General features: G+C 56.1%; 1 protein-coding gene across 1 annotated transcript; it reads right to left on the bottom strand.

The window, feature by feature from the left end:
- Positions 1-15,817, bottom strand: LOC129016871 (envoplakin-like protein). The gene is given in 16 exon segments (XM_063656585.1): positions 1-359; positions 4,753-4,967; positions 6,239-6,415; positions 6,662-6,759; positions 6,947-7,101; positions 9,877-9,972; positions 10,090-10,197; positions 10,283-10,396; positions 10,398-10,444; positions 10,614-10,652; positions 10,840-10,965; positions 11,718-11,765; positions 11,768-11,844; positions 11,925-12,079; positions 12,442-12,541; positions 15,510-15,817. Coding segments are annotated over 15 exon segments (1,614 nt in total). The 5' UTR covers positions 15,608-15,817; the 3' UTR covers positions 1-359; positions 4,753-4,791.
- Positions 15,818-16,786: the final 969 nt, after the last annotated feature.

Here is a 16,786-nt window from a genome sequence, read left to right as displayed (position 1 = left end):
TTAGGAAGGTAGATATTTGTATGTTTTTTCTTTATTCGCTCAATGATTTTTTTAATAGTTAAAAAAATTACTTAGAAACTACTAGGTGTCTATATTCTCTAGGGTTTTGTCTCCTGTCCTGATGATATCTTTTTTTCCTCTGGGTTCAGGAGTCACTTCCCAGGTTGTGGTGACACAGGAACTTTCACTGTCCACACCTCCTAGAGGGACAGTGACATTCACCTATGGCTCCAAAATTGGGGCTGTCATCAGGGCATCTCATGACAGCTGGGTCCAACAGAACATCTGTGAATGTCTTCGGTGTCAATGGTGGATACAAGCAATCAGGTCCTGGGACCCCTGCACAATCTACTGGTTCTCTGCATAAAGAAAAAACCACCCTGATTATAAAGGGGGACAGAACAAAAATGAAGCCCAGTATTACATGATCAGTGGCATCTGCAACATCAGCACAGGGACAAATACAGGTGGGAAGCTAGACTCTAACACCTTGGATCAAGCCTCAGTCCTGTGCTTCTGAAGCACATTTTTTGCTTTTGAAGGCTGGTTTCCAACTACTGCAGACTCAGGTCGTTAGTTCCTCAGGCCCCCAGTGGATCACCACAATCACTTTTTCTATCAATCATGGCAGTCATTTCAGATTAAAGGTACGCTTCCTCCTACTTAAGTTATAAGTAACACTGTGACATATTTGGTGACTTCAATTTAAAAGACTAAGGTAGAGGGTGGGAGAGATATGAGGCTTCAGAAACATTTCAGCAGATGGAAAGCAGGCTACAGAGTGATTCATTTCCAATATGATTTGATTGATTTAAAAATCTGAAATTAAATACATACAAAGGGGAATGTATCTCATTTCTCCTGATGCTGACAAAGTTAAAAAATAAGGAAAAAACAAGAAAACAAAAGCAAGTACTATTTCAGATCTATTGACAAAACTCTAGAAAGTCTTATAATATCCAGAATATCTAGGATACAGTAAAAAATTAACTTTCCATATGAAGAACCAGAGGAACACAACTTAAATAAGAAAAGACAATCAACAGACACCAATACTGAAATAATTTAGGTGCTGACGTTATGTAACTGAGATTACTTAAGCAGCAATTATACAATCCCTTCAGTGAGCAATTTTAGACATTATTTTTTGAAGTTTTATTTTAGGCTCAGGGGTACATGTGCAGGTATGTTACATAGGTAAACGTGGGTCACAAGGAACATTCTTGAAACAAGTGGAAAAGAAGTAAATCCCAGAAAAGAAAAAGAGGTCACAAAAACAAACCAAATTAAAATTAGAGAACTGAAAAATACAATAAATTAAATTAAAAACAATAGTCTGGAGAGACTCTGGAACAGGTAACAGCAAAATTAAAAATCAAGCATTAGAGGAATTATTTACCACAGAGAAGTACAAACAATAGTCATCTAATCCCAGCAGGGGGCGCTGTGGATCTTCTCAGAGGTGAGTAAGGCCTGAAATTAACTCCCAGGGCTCTCATTTATGGCTCCCGGGCCCATACTCACTGGCCTGAGTTGGGGGTTAGAGCAGGTGCTTTCTACCAAAGGGCAAATTCAGAGCTCCCAGCAGCCCAGCCTCCCTGACAGAGCGGCTGCTCCCTGGCTGAGCACTCAGAACCCATGGAGCTGGTGGTTTTGGTAAAGAACCCATAGTTGTGTAATGCTCCACCCAAACGCACATCTTCACCCAGGGAGCTGATGAAGAGCTAGAGGAACTGTCCAAGAGTCCAGCAGTGGCTGAGGGTCCTGGGGATCTTTGGAAAGTCCACACCATGGCCTGGATGCTTCTCCTCCACCTCTGCTTTCTCCTCACTCTATGTCTGGGTTCATGGAGATTTCAGAGACAGGCCTTTGGAGGTATCCCTCTGCTTCTCTTCCTCATTCCTAACATGTATCTGTGTTTGTTTCTTGGTTCAGTTCTCAGGCTGTGGTGACTCAGGAGCCCTCACTGACTGTGTCCCAAAGAGAGACACTCATTCTCATGTGTGGCTCTGGTCAGCCAGGAGGAAGGAGGAGGGAGCAGCTCCAGGTGCCCTGGAAGGAGGTGCTGCACTGTCCTTGCTGGGTTTTTTGCTCTGCTGCCCCCAGTGGAGGCTCCTCAAGGAGGAAGAGCTCCAGGACTGCACTGTAAACCACACAGGGAGCTGGGCAGGTGAGTCCAGGGGGAGGAGGGCTGTGTGGAAACCTGAGACTCAGGTACTTAGTGGCATGGACACTGCCCAGCTCCGTCCTTTTTGGGGAGGACAAAATGGGCACTGGAAGGGACAGCATACATGGGTGCATCTGGGCCTTGGGCAGCAGGGGACACTGAGGCCTGTGCTGTGGATCTCAGCTGGGAGACCTGCCCCTGGCCGTGTGCTGGAGTTCACTGCCCCCACCCACTGGGGCCAGCAGCTGTGTCCTCACAGGTCCCTGTGGAGCCACAGAACAGCCCCACCTAAGTCCACACCCCCAGGGTCAGCTTTCCAGGCAGAGGTAAGAGTCAGGTCCCATGGTGGGGCTTAGACAGCCCAGAGGAGGAGACTTGTTTGCATGAAGTGTCCCCCCTTGCCCTGGGCTGCTGGAGGTAGTAGGAGGGACTTGGGCAGCTCAGGCCCAGCTGAGGGTCCTCAGGATGCAGAGCTGTGTGGGGGTACCCACCACAGCCTGGGATTCTCCCCTTCTCCCTCTTCTTATTTACTACACAGGTGGCTGGGGCCAGGCATCAGGGCTGTAGATAAAAGGACCAAGGATTGTGCATGTTGTCTGTACCCACCGTCCTGCCTCTGTCACCGTGTTCATCCTAATGTCCGGGACCCAGGGCCCAATCCGTGCTGACTTAGCCATCTGCAGCACCCGAGTCTGTGGGGAGACGAACACCAGCACCTGTGCTGGAAGCAGCAACGCTGGGCAAGGGCGTGGTCCTGATACCAGAAGTTCCCAGTGGGGTCTCCAAACTCCTCATCTATGACAGCCGTCGTCGGCCCACAGCAGGTGAACACTGCCTTCCTGAGCATTTCTGGGCTCCTCATCCCAAGGATGAAGCTGATTATCCCTGCTCAGCTTGGGACCGGGACATCAAGCTCATGCAGTGCTGCAGGCACTGTGAGACTAAAACATGTGGCACACGCAGTGAGATGTTCTCCCTGTGCAGCCCCCAGCCCTCAGCCAAGTCAGCGGCTTAGCCCCGGTGGGTTCTTTCTTTCTCTTTTTTGTTTTTTTGTTCAAAGTTTAGAGATTTAGACCCACCGCAGTGAATATGGTCTAGAAAATGTGTCTCCTTCCTCTCAATTCTACCCACACATCCAGCCCTGACAGGAACACATTGTCATATTGTCTCATATTAAGAAATATTTCTCAATACCAGGGTCAGGCTGCCCTGAGAATCTGATGGCTCAGGACAGAACCAAAGACAGAGTCCACTGTCCACAGAGTGACCCAGGATAGTTTATTCCCAGAGGTCTGAACACCTACTGTGTGCCAGCTTCAAGTCAAGGGGCTCAGGACAAAACAGGAAGGCTCATTGTTCTTCTTGGCCAAGCGTTAGCCAAGAAGCTTACATCATCTGGTAGAATAGATAAGACTAACAAGCATATATGTCAATGCAATTAGAGAAAATTACCTGTGAGGAGAGAAGTGCTCGGTGGGCAGGGGGTAGGGGAGAGGAGCCATTAGAGGGTTAGACTGGGATGACACAAGATCTGACTTCAGTTTGTGCAGAAAAGTTTAGATTTCTCAGAGAAGATGGACAAGGAATTGAGAAGTGTGAAGGCTGTGGGACCAGCTTGGGTCACTGGAGAGAATGGTGGGATTCAGCATGTGTTTGGGGGAGGGAAAAGGGACTGAAGCCTGGGTGAGGAGAGAGGGCTCAAGGCTGGCTGCCTTAGGACCAGGATGGGGCATACTGAGCCTCCTGCTGGGAAGCCTTCATGGGCAAGGGGAGTTGGGGAGGCCCTGAGCTCATCGCCACAATGGAAACATTGAAAACTGCCTCCTAGCATCATTCAAAGGTGTCACAGGAACTTTTCCTTTTAGATGGCAAAAGCAGAATCTCCCTCTGAGACTTAATCTGAGATGTCCCTTCTCCATGTCCTTTCCTGTCCCCTGGCTGAATTCCCATGGGAACAAAATACCTCTGCCGTCCTGGGAATCACATTTGGATACAAACCCTCCAGAATGATTAAGACCTGGAGTCCCTGACCTACTGATCAGGAATCCTGGCCTTCAGGACAACTTGTCTAGATCACTCACACCGTCTCCCCTGACACCATCATAGTGACTGGGAGTGGACAGTCAGATCGGTTGGATAGTGCATGGCCTGTCCCTGGAGCTGCAGCTGGCGTTAGTCATATGCTAACCATGTGGCTGGGTGATTTGTGGTCCTGACAGGAGAGGAAAACAACAGGTTTGCCTAAGTGGCCCAGTATGTGTATCACTGTGGCCCACACCTGCCCCCTTAGCTCATGATGAGCGTTGTCCTGTGGATGCTGGGACATGGGAAGGGACACAGGCCAGGCTGTTTCTATCACAGAAAGTTACAGTTCTGGCTTCACGACCTTTCCAATAGTCCTTCAACAGCAACCAGGTCAAGACACAGCCGCTCCCATGTATAAAACATCAATCTGAAATTCAGGCAGTCTTGTGAAACAAGGGAAAAAATACCCTTGTGATGGCCTTCTCATCCCAGAGGGGAAAGAAAGGAAAAGAAGTTCAAGGAGTTACGAGAGTGGCCACTGTCCACCATCGTCTGGGTACCTGTCCTCCACTTGCCCGTCCCTCAGGTGAAGACCAGGTTCACAGGCCAGCACCTGCACCTCTTCCTGTGTCCACGTGCTCCACATGGGGGCTCTTCCTCCTCCCATTCCAAGACGACTGCTCCCCCAGGTCACCTCTGTGTCGTTGCTGAGAGTCCCGGTCACAGGGATCTGGGTCAGTGTCAGCCTGACTCTGATTCAGCTGGGTGACCGCCCCTTCAGGACACAAAACCAATTACTGGAGCCCTGAGTGAACTCCCCTGGATTTCCCACACCCTGAACTCCCATTCTGTGTTCTCCTAGAATGTTCTGCCTCTACCCAATAATGTCATGTTACGTTCTCAGACCTGCAGCCATTCATGTCCCCAGTTTCTACACTGTCTCATGTTCTCATCCCATTTCACAGCTCATTTTCTAGTAATCATCCGATGACTCCAAACTTTCTTCTACAGCTCACTGTCCCATGAGCTGGGCAACATGGCAAAACCCCATCTCCACCAAAAAAATTAGCTGGGCTCAGTGTTGCACCTGTGGTCCCAACTACTTGGGAGGCTGAGGTGGGAGGATCACTCAAGCCTGGGAGGTGGAGGTTGCAGTGAGCTGAGATTATACCACTGCACACCACTGCACTCCAGCCTGGGTGACAAAGTGAGACCCCATCTCAAGAAACAGACCAGGCGCGTGGGTCACGCCTGTAATCCCAGCACTCAGGGAGGCCAAGATGGGTGGATCACTTGAGGTCAGGAGTTCGACATCAGCCTGGCCAACATGGTGAAACCCCGTCTCTACTAAAAATACAAAAATTAGTTGGGCATGGTGGTGTGCACCTGTAATCCCAGCTACTCCGGAGGTTGAGGCAGGAGAATTGCTTGAACCTGGGAGGCAGAAGTTGCAGTGAGCCGAGATCGCGCCACTGCACTCCAGCCTGGGTGATGCAGAGAGACTTTGTCTCAAGAAAATAAAAGAAACTAGTTTGGAAAGATAACCCAGACTGTGGCCCAATGTGGGTTTCACTTTGAGCACTCTTGGGAGTGTTGAGTCCACGTGACAGAGAGCTTGCTGTTCTTGGGTAAGGAGTTTACACAATGCTGCAACCTCCCCAGGAAGGCTCCCCCTTGCAGCCAGGGGACATCTCTTCCTCAGATTCTCCAGGCTTCCTTGCTATTTCAGGAGCTTTGCCAGAATACCTCCTGGGGGTGTTGACATTGGGCCCTACTGGAACCTTCCTGAATGATCAGGTGAGCTGGGCATTATTACGTCTGCTTCAGGGATGAGGAAACCAAAGCCCAGAAAGTTATCTAGTCTAAGATCACAGAGCTGGTCAGTGGAGGAGCCAGGAGGGGAATAAGCTTGTCTGAGCCCGGGTCTGTCCACACCCTTCTCCACCTCTGTCCCAGCCACTGCTCCTGCACTTGCCTCACCTCCCTGAAGTGTGAGCACCAGGGCCGGGCCACTTCTCATCCCAGCCGCCCCTTTCCGCTGCTTACCCACCTCGTGGCTGTGGATGTGGCCCCCCAGGTCCTCCTGGGGTGTGGTGCGGCTCAGCTGGGCCGGCGCCCAGGCCAGCACCTGCCTCTCTATCTGTCCCAGGTCTCCATCCAGCCGGGTCATCTGTGTCAGGAGCTTCTGGGCCTGTGGGTTGGCCAGGGCCGAGCCAGATGGAGCTGGGGGCAGAGGTGTTGGTGGAGGGCCCAGGGCCTATCTCCAGACTGCCAGATGCCCCCACCAGATGCCCACAGAGGGTCCTGTTGGGGTCGGGTGGAGGGGATGGGCAGGGCCACCCCAGAGATGAAATCCCCAGAGTGATGGTCCCTAACCCAAGGCGACCCCTGCCCATCACAGACCAGTCGGAAGTCAGAATCTACTCCTTCTAGCCCCACAGCCACCCCTCCCCGGGCCACCCTGAGTACCCTGCTGGCTGGGCCGAACAGACTCCGCAGCGCTGGCCTTCAGGCGGCTCTGGACTGTGGCCCATTTCTGCTTCAGGGCCTGCAGCTCCGAGGCCAGCCTAGAACGAAGAGGGGATCAGAGAAAGAGGTCCTCACTCTGCCTCTCTCCCTCCCCAGCCCCAGTAGACACAGCTTCAGGTGGAGGCCGGCCTTTCAGCAGGGGTCTGCCGGGCCATAGGCTTGGACAGTGCAGGGCCGGCCTGCTCTGCCTACAGCCTGCCCCTGAGTATCCCTCCACAGACCTACCGGGAGGCACTGGCCACGGCATCAGGGTCTGGTACTGGGATGCAGAAGCAGGCGGTGGGAGCATACTTGTTCTCCCCACCAGGGCCTCGCATGACCCAGGTGTGCGGGTCAGTGTTATCTATCAGCTTATACCACTCACCCCGCAGCAGCTGCACCTGGGGGCACAGAAAGGGAGCGGCTCCTGCGGGCTCAGGGGCAGGGGTCCAAGGCCAGGGCAGAGTAGGGGCTGGGGACAGAGACAGATGGGGACAGCAGCTGGAACAGGGACAAGAGTAGGGTGGGAGGTGCTGGGGTAGAAAAGAGGCAGGACAGGACTTGGAGAGAGGAGGGTCTGGGTCAAGGGAAGGAGTAGGGCAAAAATGGGTGCAGGAGACAGCTGGGGATGGAGCAGGGATGGGCTTGGGCAGGGGCAGGGGATGGGCTGGGTGGGGCTGGATGGTGGCAGGGGTGAGGTGGGGGAGTTCGCACTTCTCCCGAGTCCCAGTCACAGATGCTGCCCACGTGCAGGGGCTGCTGAGGCAGGCTTCTTTGCTGTGGCAGAGGGACCACATCCCGGCTTCACCGCTGCAGGTCCCCAGTGGCCCTCTCAGTGATGGCCAGCTGTTTCTCCTCTGCCTGCCGGGGGCCCAGGCAGAGGGGACTCAGGCCAGGCTGCATTGGAGGCTGGCCACACCATACCTGTCCTTCAAAAGGACTAGAGGCTGGCCTTCATGAAGGCAGGGGTCTCTAAATCAGCAAAGTAAAAGGAGCCCCTCTCTGGGGGCCTAGGATCCTGGGATCTGCTAGTTGCAGGGAGGGGGATGGCACAGCATCACCCAGGCCTCCGAGCAGAAGCTAGACAGGCTTCAGAGCTCTCCCAGGCTGCCCTTGTCCCACTGCAAATGAGGAAACTGATGTCCAGAGGTGGGAGGAGCTTGCTGGTACCTGGCCAGCCTCCTGCTAGAGCAGACCCCTCGCCAGCACCCAGGCCAGGGCTTGGGACAGGACTAGGTACCGAGGCAGAAGGGCTGAGGCCCAGAAAGATGGACAGGACCAATTCCCAGAAGTCGGGTGCAGATGGCCTGGTGGGGCTGTCTCACCTCCAGCTGTTGCAGCAGCTCTGTGGGGGTGCCAGGGGGGCCCCCAGGTGCAGGGCTGGACTTGGCATCCAAGTTGGAGTTGAGCTTCTCCAGGGTCTGGCTGACTCAGTCGGCCTCTTCCTGGAACTGAGTTCACTGGGTGGTCGAGGGCAGAGCCTGGGGCAACCTGCTGCCCATTGACTCTACAAACCAGCTGAACTTAAGCCAGCTAAACCTAAGCCAGCTAAACACAAAGCAGCTAAACCTAAACCAGGTAAACCTAAACCAGCTAAACTTAAACCAGCTAAATCTAAACCTGCTAAACACAAACCACCTAAACCGAAACCAGCTAAACCTAAACCAGCCAAACACAAACCAGATAAACCGAAACCAGCTAAACCTAAACCAGCTAAACACAAAGCAGCTAAACCTAAACCAGAAAAACCTAAACCAGGTAAACCTAAACCAGCTAAACTTAAACCAGCTAAATCTAAACCTGCTAAACACAAACCACCTAAACCGAAACCAGCTAAACCTAAACAAGCCAAACACAAACCAGATAAACCTAAACCAGCTAAACACAAACCAGATAAACCTAAACCAGCTAAACTTAAACCAGCTAAACCTAAACTGTCACTCTCCGCTACTCTGGTCGGTCTTTCTTTTTCCTACACAGGCGGCAGGACCTTTTATCACTGGTGTGCTCTTGCAAATGGGCTCTTATTCGTGCACTGAACTTAATTTTTTTAAGTGGCTCATAAAACACTTGGTCTTCATCCTTCCTGCACAAATGAAGGGCACCGTCACCTGCCTCCCTCCAGCACCTGAAGTCTTTCTTGCTGGGACAGAGGGTATTGGAGCTGCACTTGTCCCAGCCCAGGAGAAGAAGCTGTGCTTTAAAGAAGCATTCCAGGTGCTTTTACGGAATTTTTGTCAGTGTGTGATCACAGTCTTGTGGTTCTATAGGAAAATGTATGAAACATTATCTGCCCCCAAATCCCAGTTGTATATTATATCAGGGTTTCTCAACCATTTTTTTTCATTATTATTCTCCTAAAGAGCCTTTTAAGAAATCTTTTCTTTTTTCCCCCCACCTCATCCCCATAAAATTTTATTTATTTATTTATTTTGATAGAGATTTATCTGTTTGTATAGAGACAAGATCTTGCTATGTTGCCCAGGCTGGTCTGGAACTACTGGGGTCAAGCAATTCTCCTGGCTTGGCCTCCCAAAGTGCTGGAATTACAGGTGTGAGCCACCACACCTGGCCCCCATGAAATTTTTATACCACAGATATGCTGTATACAGCTTAGGTGCTGTATGTGGATCTGTACTTCATGCATAAAAAGAGTTATTTTTCTGCCATTAAGAACCGATTTTCACCCCCCCCGGGAACCGCTTCACCCTGTTGAGAATGTGCCCATGTCTTTCCTTCCCTCTGGGACCGAGTGGCTACCACACAGCTCTATTTTATTTTATTTTTGAGGTGGAGTCTCTCTTTGTCACCGAGGCTGGAATGCAGTGGACCAATCTCGGCCCACTGCAACCTCCACCTCCTGGGTTCAAGCGATTCTCCTGCCTCAGCCTCCTGAGTAGCTGGGATTACAGGCATGCGCCACCACGTCTGGCTAATTTTGATATTTTTAGTAGAGACAGGGTTTCACCATGTTGGCCAGGCTGATCTCGAACTCCTGACCTCAAGTGATCCGCCAGCTTCGGCCTCCCAAAGTGCTGGGATTACAGGTGTGAGCCACCGCGCCCTGCCAGCTCTGTCTAGTTGAGAGGTGCAGTGCCTCTACTGTGGGCAGGTGTGCTGTGGGACCTCCCGCCCCTGCCGCCCCTGCCGCCCCTGCCGCCTGCCCCAGGGCTCACCTGGCTGTAGTCCTCCAGGTGCTGCAGCTGGGTCTCCTGGCAGATGCACAGGTTCAGGAAGTTCTGCCACTCCATCTTCAGGGCCTCCTGGTGGGCCTGGGTACGGCAGCACGGAGCCCTCGGACCACGCCCCGCTCCCCCCACGTCCACCCCACCTCCCCCCCTTCTCCACCCACCACGTCCCTTCTCACTCTTGCCCTGTCCCCAGCGCACCTGAATGGGCCCCACCGCGGGGTGCCGCAGCTCCACCATGCGCTCGCCGTTGTCCTCCAGCTGGTTTAAGCTCTGCTCCTGGCTCAGCAGCTCGTGCTGCTTGAAGTGCTGGGGGCGAGTCGGGTGGGGAGCGGCGGTGAGGACCAGGATGGCCCTGGCCGCCCCCGCCTGGCCCCAACCTCTGCCAGCCGACCTCGTATTCCCGCCGCACGCCCGCAGGGTCGGCCATGAGGTCGCTCCAGTCCTGCTGCAGGATGCGGCGCTGCTGCTCCGCCAGGGCGCTCAGCTGCCGCGTGCAGCCCTGCAGGTGCGTGCACAGGCTGCCCAGGCTCTGCCCGCGCCACGACACCGCCTTCTGTGCTCAGGACCCGCCGCCAGCAGCAGGGTGGGGAGAGAGAAAGGGGGGCAAAAGGCGCCATTGGGCCGCGCTCAGGAACACTGGCCCCGGGCAGGGTCCAGGCAGGGTCCGAGCCGCCACCCAGGCCCACCCGCAGTCACCCTGCCCGACCCTCCCTCCTGCTCACCAGTAGGTCTCGGTATTGGCTCCGGATGGTGGCTGCATCCTGCCTCGACCAAGGGGAGAAACAAGCCCGTGAGAGGTGAGGTGCAGGGAGACGGCCCCCTAAGATCTGGGCCAGCCATCCCCAACCCACCCCTATCCCCAGGGCCCAGCCGATCTAGCTCCGGCTCTGACTGGAGAAACAGGGGCTGGGGCTGGCCCCGGATGTGACATCCTGCCGGCTCACCCACCGGCCCCACGAGGCTCCGCAGCTGCTGTCCATAGGCGTCGATCTCCTTCTGCAGGATGTTGAGCTCGGCGATCTGTTGCTCCAGCTCCGCCATGCCGGGCCCGTACTGGCCTGCGCAGACCTGCTTCTGCAGGAGAGCCGGCGGCTCAGTCACCACAGGACCGCGGTGGGGAGCCAGAGAACCCACGAGCCTCCCACTCGGAGAAGTGGACTTGGTCATTTGGGCAGAGCGTGGACGAGCCTGGGAGCAGCCCGGGTGCACGCCCTGAAGCTCACCCAGGGGCGAGGCCATTCTGCAGTGGCCCCTGAGTCCCACAGGTTCCCAGACGCTGGGCTCAGCCTCTGAGAAGTCTCCAGCTCCATCCTGCCTTGTCTGTGAGCCAGCCTCAGTGCTTCCTGCCTGGACACCTCCAGCCAAGCTCCAGGGCCCTCAGAACGCCCTGCTCCACCCGGGCCCTTCCCCACTGTCCCTCTGTTGTCATGATGACACCCCTTCTGTGTGGCATCAAAGCACAACTCCTCACCCAGGGATCAGAATGCCCCATGACCTGGCTCTGCCCACCTGCCCAGAAATCCCCATTTCCCGTCGAACCCTAGGCTTCCTCCTGGCAGGAACCTTTGCTCCTTCTTTCTGGAATGGTCCTCTCCTCACTACTTCACCCTGGCCCAACCGAGCCCTCTCACCCCTCTGAAGTCTCTTCGTGTGCCTCCTCCTGCAGGAAGTCTTCCCTGACTGCACTGTCTGCTCTGCTGTCTCCCTGCCCAGACCCCTGAGCCACCCCTACACTCTGACTGTTCAAGCCTACAGTCAGGCCCTGGGTTAAATTCAGTTCCTTATTGCCCTCTGATCACACTGGGGTGTGACTTTGAGCTCCTGACCTGTTTCTGCTCCAGCACGCGTGCCCAGTCGATCCTGGGTCCCACGTCAGGCGGCAGCACCATCTTCTCGTACAGGGCACGGTACTCCGCACACTCCTGGGTCACCCGCTCGTGCAGCTGCTCAATGCTGTCAAGAAGGTGGCAGGCAGGTCAGGCTGGGCCTGGGTCTTCCCCAGGGACCCCCAGCCCTGCCGCAGCCCCACTCACTCCTTCTCAATCTCCTCAGTCTGTGGGTGCTTGAGCCGCCGGGCCTTGTCCACGTCCAGGAAGAGGTCCTTGAGCAGCACCTCGGCCTCCTTCAGGCTGCGGCCTATCTCCTGCTGGTGCTGCAGGGCCTGGCACTGCTCATTGTTCAGCTGGTCCTGTGGGCAGGGGATGGGCAGACTCGCCAGGGCCCAGAGCCCCCACACCCCTGATGCCCATCACTGTGGGCCTGAGCCCCACCTTTGGGACCACAGCTATGCTGGCCAACCTCAAGGCCCACGCCAGGCACAGGGTCAGGCCCAGGGCGTCCGTGGGGCAGGTGACAGGACACGGGAGCCCAGCAAAGAAGGAAGCTGAGCCCCGTCTCCCACGTGTGTTAGGGGACGGGCGGTGCAGGACAAAGGTCATCTGTCCCATCTTCACCATCACCAGGGGGCACTCAGGGAGTGCCAGGCCTGATGATGGGCCTCCCATGCCACCCAGCCTGCCTACACCATGCCAACTGCTGCCGGGGCCTCACCTGCTGCAGCCTCTTCTGCGTCTCCAGGATGTCCCGCTCCACCTGGTCGGTGCTGGCTTGCATGTGGCAGATGAGCAGGGCCAGCTCCCGGGTGGCAGGCCTGGTGGGTGGAGGGGACAGTGGGCAGCTCGGTGGAAGAGGCCCCTCTGTGCCCCATCCAGGTGGCGTCCCCTGCCCTCCCTCCACCCCATCCTGCCCCCACAGCCTAGCTCACTGCCCTGACTTTGGGGTCTCTCTCTGCAGGAGGCTCTGTGAGCTAGAACTGGTTGGGGGTGTTAGCACTGCCCTGCCACATGAGGGGTCAAAAGGTGAGGGTCTCAGGTCTCTCTGGTGCTGCGGGGGGGGGGGGGGTGGTGGGGGGGGGAGGCGGCCTCGGTGTCCCAGCCTCAGCCAGCTGTGCTGGCAGTGAGTTCCTGACCCCACCCAGCTGCCTGCCACCTCCCCCCTGAGAGCAGGTGAATCAGCAGCTCAGCCACTAGTACCTGAGCCAGCCAGGCTGGGCCCTGGGAGGGGCAGTTGGGTTGGCTGGGGCAGGGAGGCAGCAGCATGTCCCCCACCCCCACCTCCTCCCACTCCAGCCCTGTGTTCCCCTATACCTCCTCCACCCCGGGGAGCTTTGCCAGGGTGCTGGCTTCAGTAGCCGTCTAGAGGAGCCTCACACTGTTGGAGCCGGGGAGCGGGGGCAGGCGCAAGAGACTGCTGGGCACCCTAACATTCTCCAGAGTTGACGGTTCAAAGCCCAGATTGGGCCCTGACTTGCTCTGAGTCACATGGTCAGGGACGGAGGGGAAACCTCGCTTCCACCCCAGGGCTTTTTCTGTGCATTCGCCCTGCAGCCTCCATAGAGCACCTGCTGTGTGCACGCAGTCACTCTGTGGAGGTCACGAGGTCAAGCAGACCTAAGAGAGGGCAGATTGGTCCAAGCCTCATGAGCACAGTGCCTTATGGGGGATCATTATCCTGGGGCAGGGGAAGCCTTGAACTGGGTCAAAGGATGCCCCCCCCCCCCCCCCCAAGCAAAGGGACAGTGCTGGTGAAGGCACAGCAGTCTGGAAGAACTCTGTGGCCAGGACAGCCTGGTTTCATCTTTCTCCATCATTAATGCTGTGTGACCTTGGGCAAGTTACTCAACCTCTCTGTGCCTGAGGTTCCTCGCTCGTAAAGCGGGATTTTAATAAAAATATCTATGCCTTAGGGCTATTGTGAGCATTAATTGAATTTATCCATCTGAAACATCCAGTGCAGGCCTGGTGCAGGGTCGGCACCCAGCACGTGTTAGTTTTTATCCCACTAGAGGGCTAGTGCCTTGAAGGCAGGGGCCTGTTGGTTCTGTCTACAGCAACATCTCCAGTGCCTAGAACAGTCCTGGCATGCAGTAAGTGCTCAGTAAGTTCATGTCAAACGAGTGGATCGCACGTGAGGTGATGCAGAGCCAACAGGGCCCTGAGGACCGAGCTGCCCCAGGCCAGCAGCGCACTGCTGGGGAACCTGCTTGGACAGTGGGAGCTGCAGGTGCTGGGCCCCAGGTGCTCCTGCTCAGGTCCCGCCTCCTGGGATGGCTGCTCCCACCGGGAGCTGCATGCTCCACCCTGGGTGGGGCTCAGGTGCCCCAGGGAGGACAGGTCACTCAGCGAGAGTGTTAGCTGAGAGTCTTAACCACTGTCTTTCCCATCCGCCCAGATGCCCAGCCTCAGTGTCTGTTGGTGCCTTGATCCCTATCGGGGTAATGGGCACCCCCACTCCCACACCAGCCTTTCATCCCTGAGCTTATCTCGACACCCTGGACCCAGGCGGGCTGCCGCCTCCTCTGCAGACGAGCTGAAGCCAGTGAGTGGGAAGAGCACCACCCAGTCCATCCACAGAGAGCTGGGGCTGGGTGCCAGAGAACCGGGTGGTCCAGGGGAGGCCCAGTGCCCCCTGCACCACACCCACTGGAAAAGAAGCCCTAGCTCTATTTTGTTTTGTTTTAACAGACAGGGTCTTGCTCTGTCACCCAGGCTAGAGTGCAGTGGAGTGATCACAGCTCACTGCAGCCTCGACTTCCCGGGCTCAAGTGATCCTCTCACCTCAGCCTCCCAAGTAGCTCTGACTACAGGCATGCACCACTACATCCAGATAATTTTTGTATATTTTTTGTAGAGACGGGATTTCGTCATGTTGCCCAGGCTGGTCTCCAACTCCTGGGCTCAAGTGATCCACCCGCCTCGGCCTCCAAAAGTGGTAGGATTGCAGGCGTGAGGTATTGCACCAGGATTTTTTTTTTTTTTTTAAAGACAGAGTCTCAGTCTGTCACCCAGGTGGGAGCACAGTGGTGTGATCATGGCTCACTGCAGCCTCAAACTCCTGGGCTCAAGCAATAGGCACGAGCCACCATGCCTGGCTAGTTTTTACTTTTATTTTTTTATAGAAACAAGATCTCCGTATGTTGCCCAGGCTGGTCTCGAACTCCTGGGCTCAAGGAATCCTCCTACATTGGCCTCCTGAAGTTCGGGGATTATAGGCATGAGCTACCGTGCCCGGCCATGAACCCCTAACTCTTCAATACAACAAGGCCCTGGGTGAGAATTCTGGGGAGGGCTCTGGCTTAGGCAGGAGGCAGCACAGCCCCTGCGTCCCTACCCCAGGGATCCCACCCCGCCCCCTCAGTCCTCATGCCCTGCACCCAGGCTCCAGGGGTCATCCCAGCCAAGTAGAGCCTTGGGACAGAGCTGCAGTCAGGCAGCCAGGCTCTCCTGTCTCCCAGCCTCTGGCAGAGGAGGGCATCGGTGCAGGCTCCTGTCCAGCCCTTCTCCCGCTGAGTGGCCTCAATCCGTGGCCCGCAGGCCCCCTTAGAGGATGTAGGGAGCCCCAGGCCACCCCCTGCCTCCTGCCAGGGCTGAAGTTCGGCCTGGGCCTGCGGCTCCCAAGGCAGGGAGAGAGTCCACCCCTGGGCCCTTTGGCCTCGGGACACCAAATGCCAGCACGGGGCTGGTCCTGGGCTCTGGGCCGCCGCCAGGTGGCTCAAGGACCTGGGCCTGGCACCACCCCCACCCCAGCTCCCCGGCTCCCCATCCCCCAGTCCCACTCACCGGCTATGCTTGCTGGGAGAGCCTTTGGGGGACCCCTTGGCTGGGAAGCCCCTGGGGGACCCCTTCCCCTGGGAGCCTTTGCTCAATCCCTTGAACATGGTTGTAAAGGCAGGTGCTGGCTCAGGCTGGGCTTGGATGGCGAAGGAGGGCAGGAGGGCAGGTGGGAGGCAGTGGGCGTCCTTGCTGGCTGGTCAGCTAAGTCTGGCAAGGTAGGGCGGCTGGGCACTGGGGAAGGGAGTTTCTGGGAGGCCCCTCCTTGCAGGTGAGGCAGCAGGCAGCCAGGCCTCAGGCTTGCCGTGCATGCACCCACAACGACCACACTCATGCCTGCTCTTGCATAACTAGTCTGGGAGGAAAGGGCACACAGCCTTGAGGGCAGGGTCGAACCTGCCTGACTCCCACAGAAGGTTTGGACTTGTTACACCCACATGCCCAGGGGAGCGCGGCGGCGATCACACCCAGATAGGGAAGGAGCTGGGCCAGGACAGACGGGGCTGGAGACAGACGTGCACATGCAGGCGCAGGCTCGGCGGAGAGGCCCCAGCCCCGGAGCTCAGGATTAATAAACACCTCCAGCCAGCTCAGAGGCCCTGCTGCCAGGCAGGCCCCCACTCACAGCTCTCAATCCCCCAGGAGAGGAGGGGGTGTCCTGCCAGCCCAGGGCCTGGCTCTCTGTTCTCCACTGACGTGATGGGGCAGCCAGGGGACGTTCACTCCAGACAACTGGCACAAGGTCCATTTTTTTTTTTTTTTAAGAGACAAAGTCTCGCTCTGTCACCCAGGCTGGAGTGCAATGGCATGATCTTGGCTCACTGCAACCTCTGCCTCCCGGGTTCAAGCGATTCTCCTGCCTCAGCCTCCCGAGTAGCTGGGATTATAGGTGCCCATCACCACGCCCAGAAAATTTTTGTATTTTTAGCAGAGAAGGGGATTCACCATGTTGGCCAGGCTGGTCTCGAACTCCTGACCTCAAGTGATCCACCCGCCTTGGCCTCCCAAAGTGCTGGGATTACAGGCATAAGCCACCGCACCCGGCCCCATTTTATAAAGTGTGCACAGTGCAGCAGCACCAGGGCTGGCTTCAGGTGCCACTAAGCCTGGGCTCTGGCTGAGGCCCGGGAGCCTGATGCACTTGGCTTTTCCTACCTGCCTCTTGCCCCACCCAGAAATGGCCCCTGGTGGCTTTTATGAAGTCAGATTGAGTGGCAGACAGTGATGCCAGCTTATTAGTCTTTTCCTCACACTGGGGACCAGGGCTGCTGCCTTTTCCTTCTGTG

Source organism: Pongo pygmaeus, chromosome 19 (assembly GCF_028885625.2).
Source record: "Pongo pygmaeus isolate AG05252 chromosome 19, NHGRI_mPonPyg2-v2.0_pri, whole genome shotgun sequence".
Taxonomy (NCBI): domain Eukaryota; kingdom Metazoa; phylum Chordata; class Mammalia; order Primates; family Hominidae; genus Pongo; species Pongo pygmaeus.
Note: the sequence above shows the minus strand (reverse complement) of the source record. Positions and strands in the feature narration are given on the sequence as shown.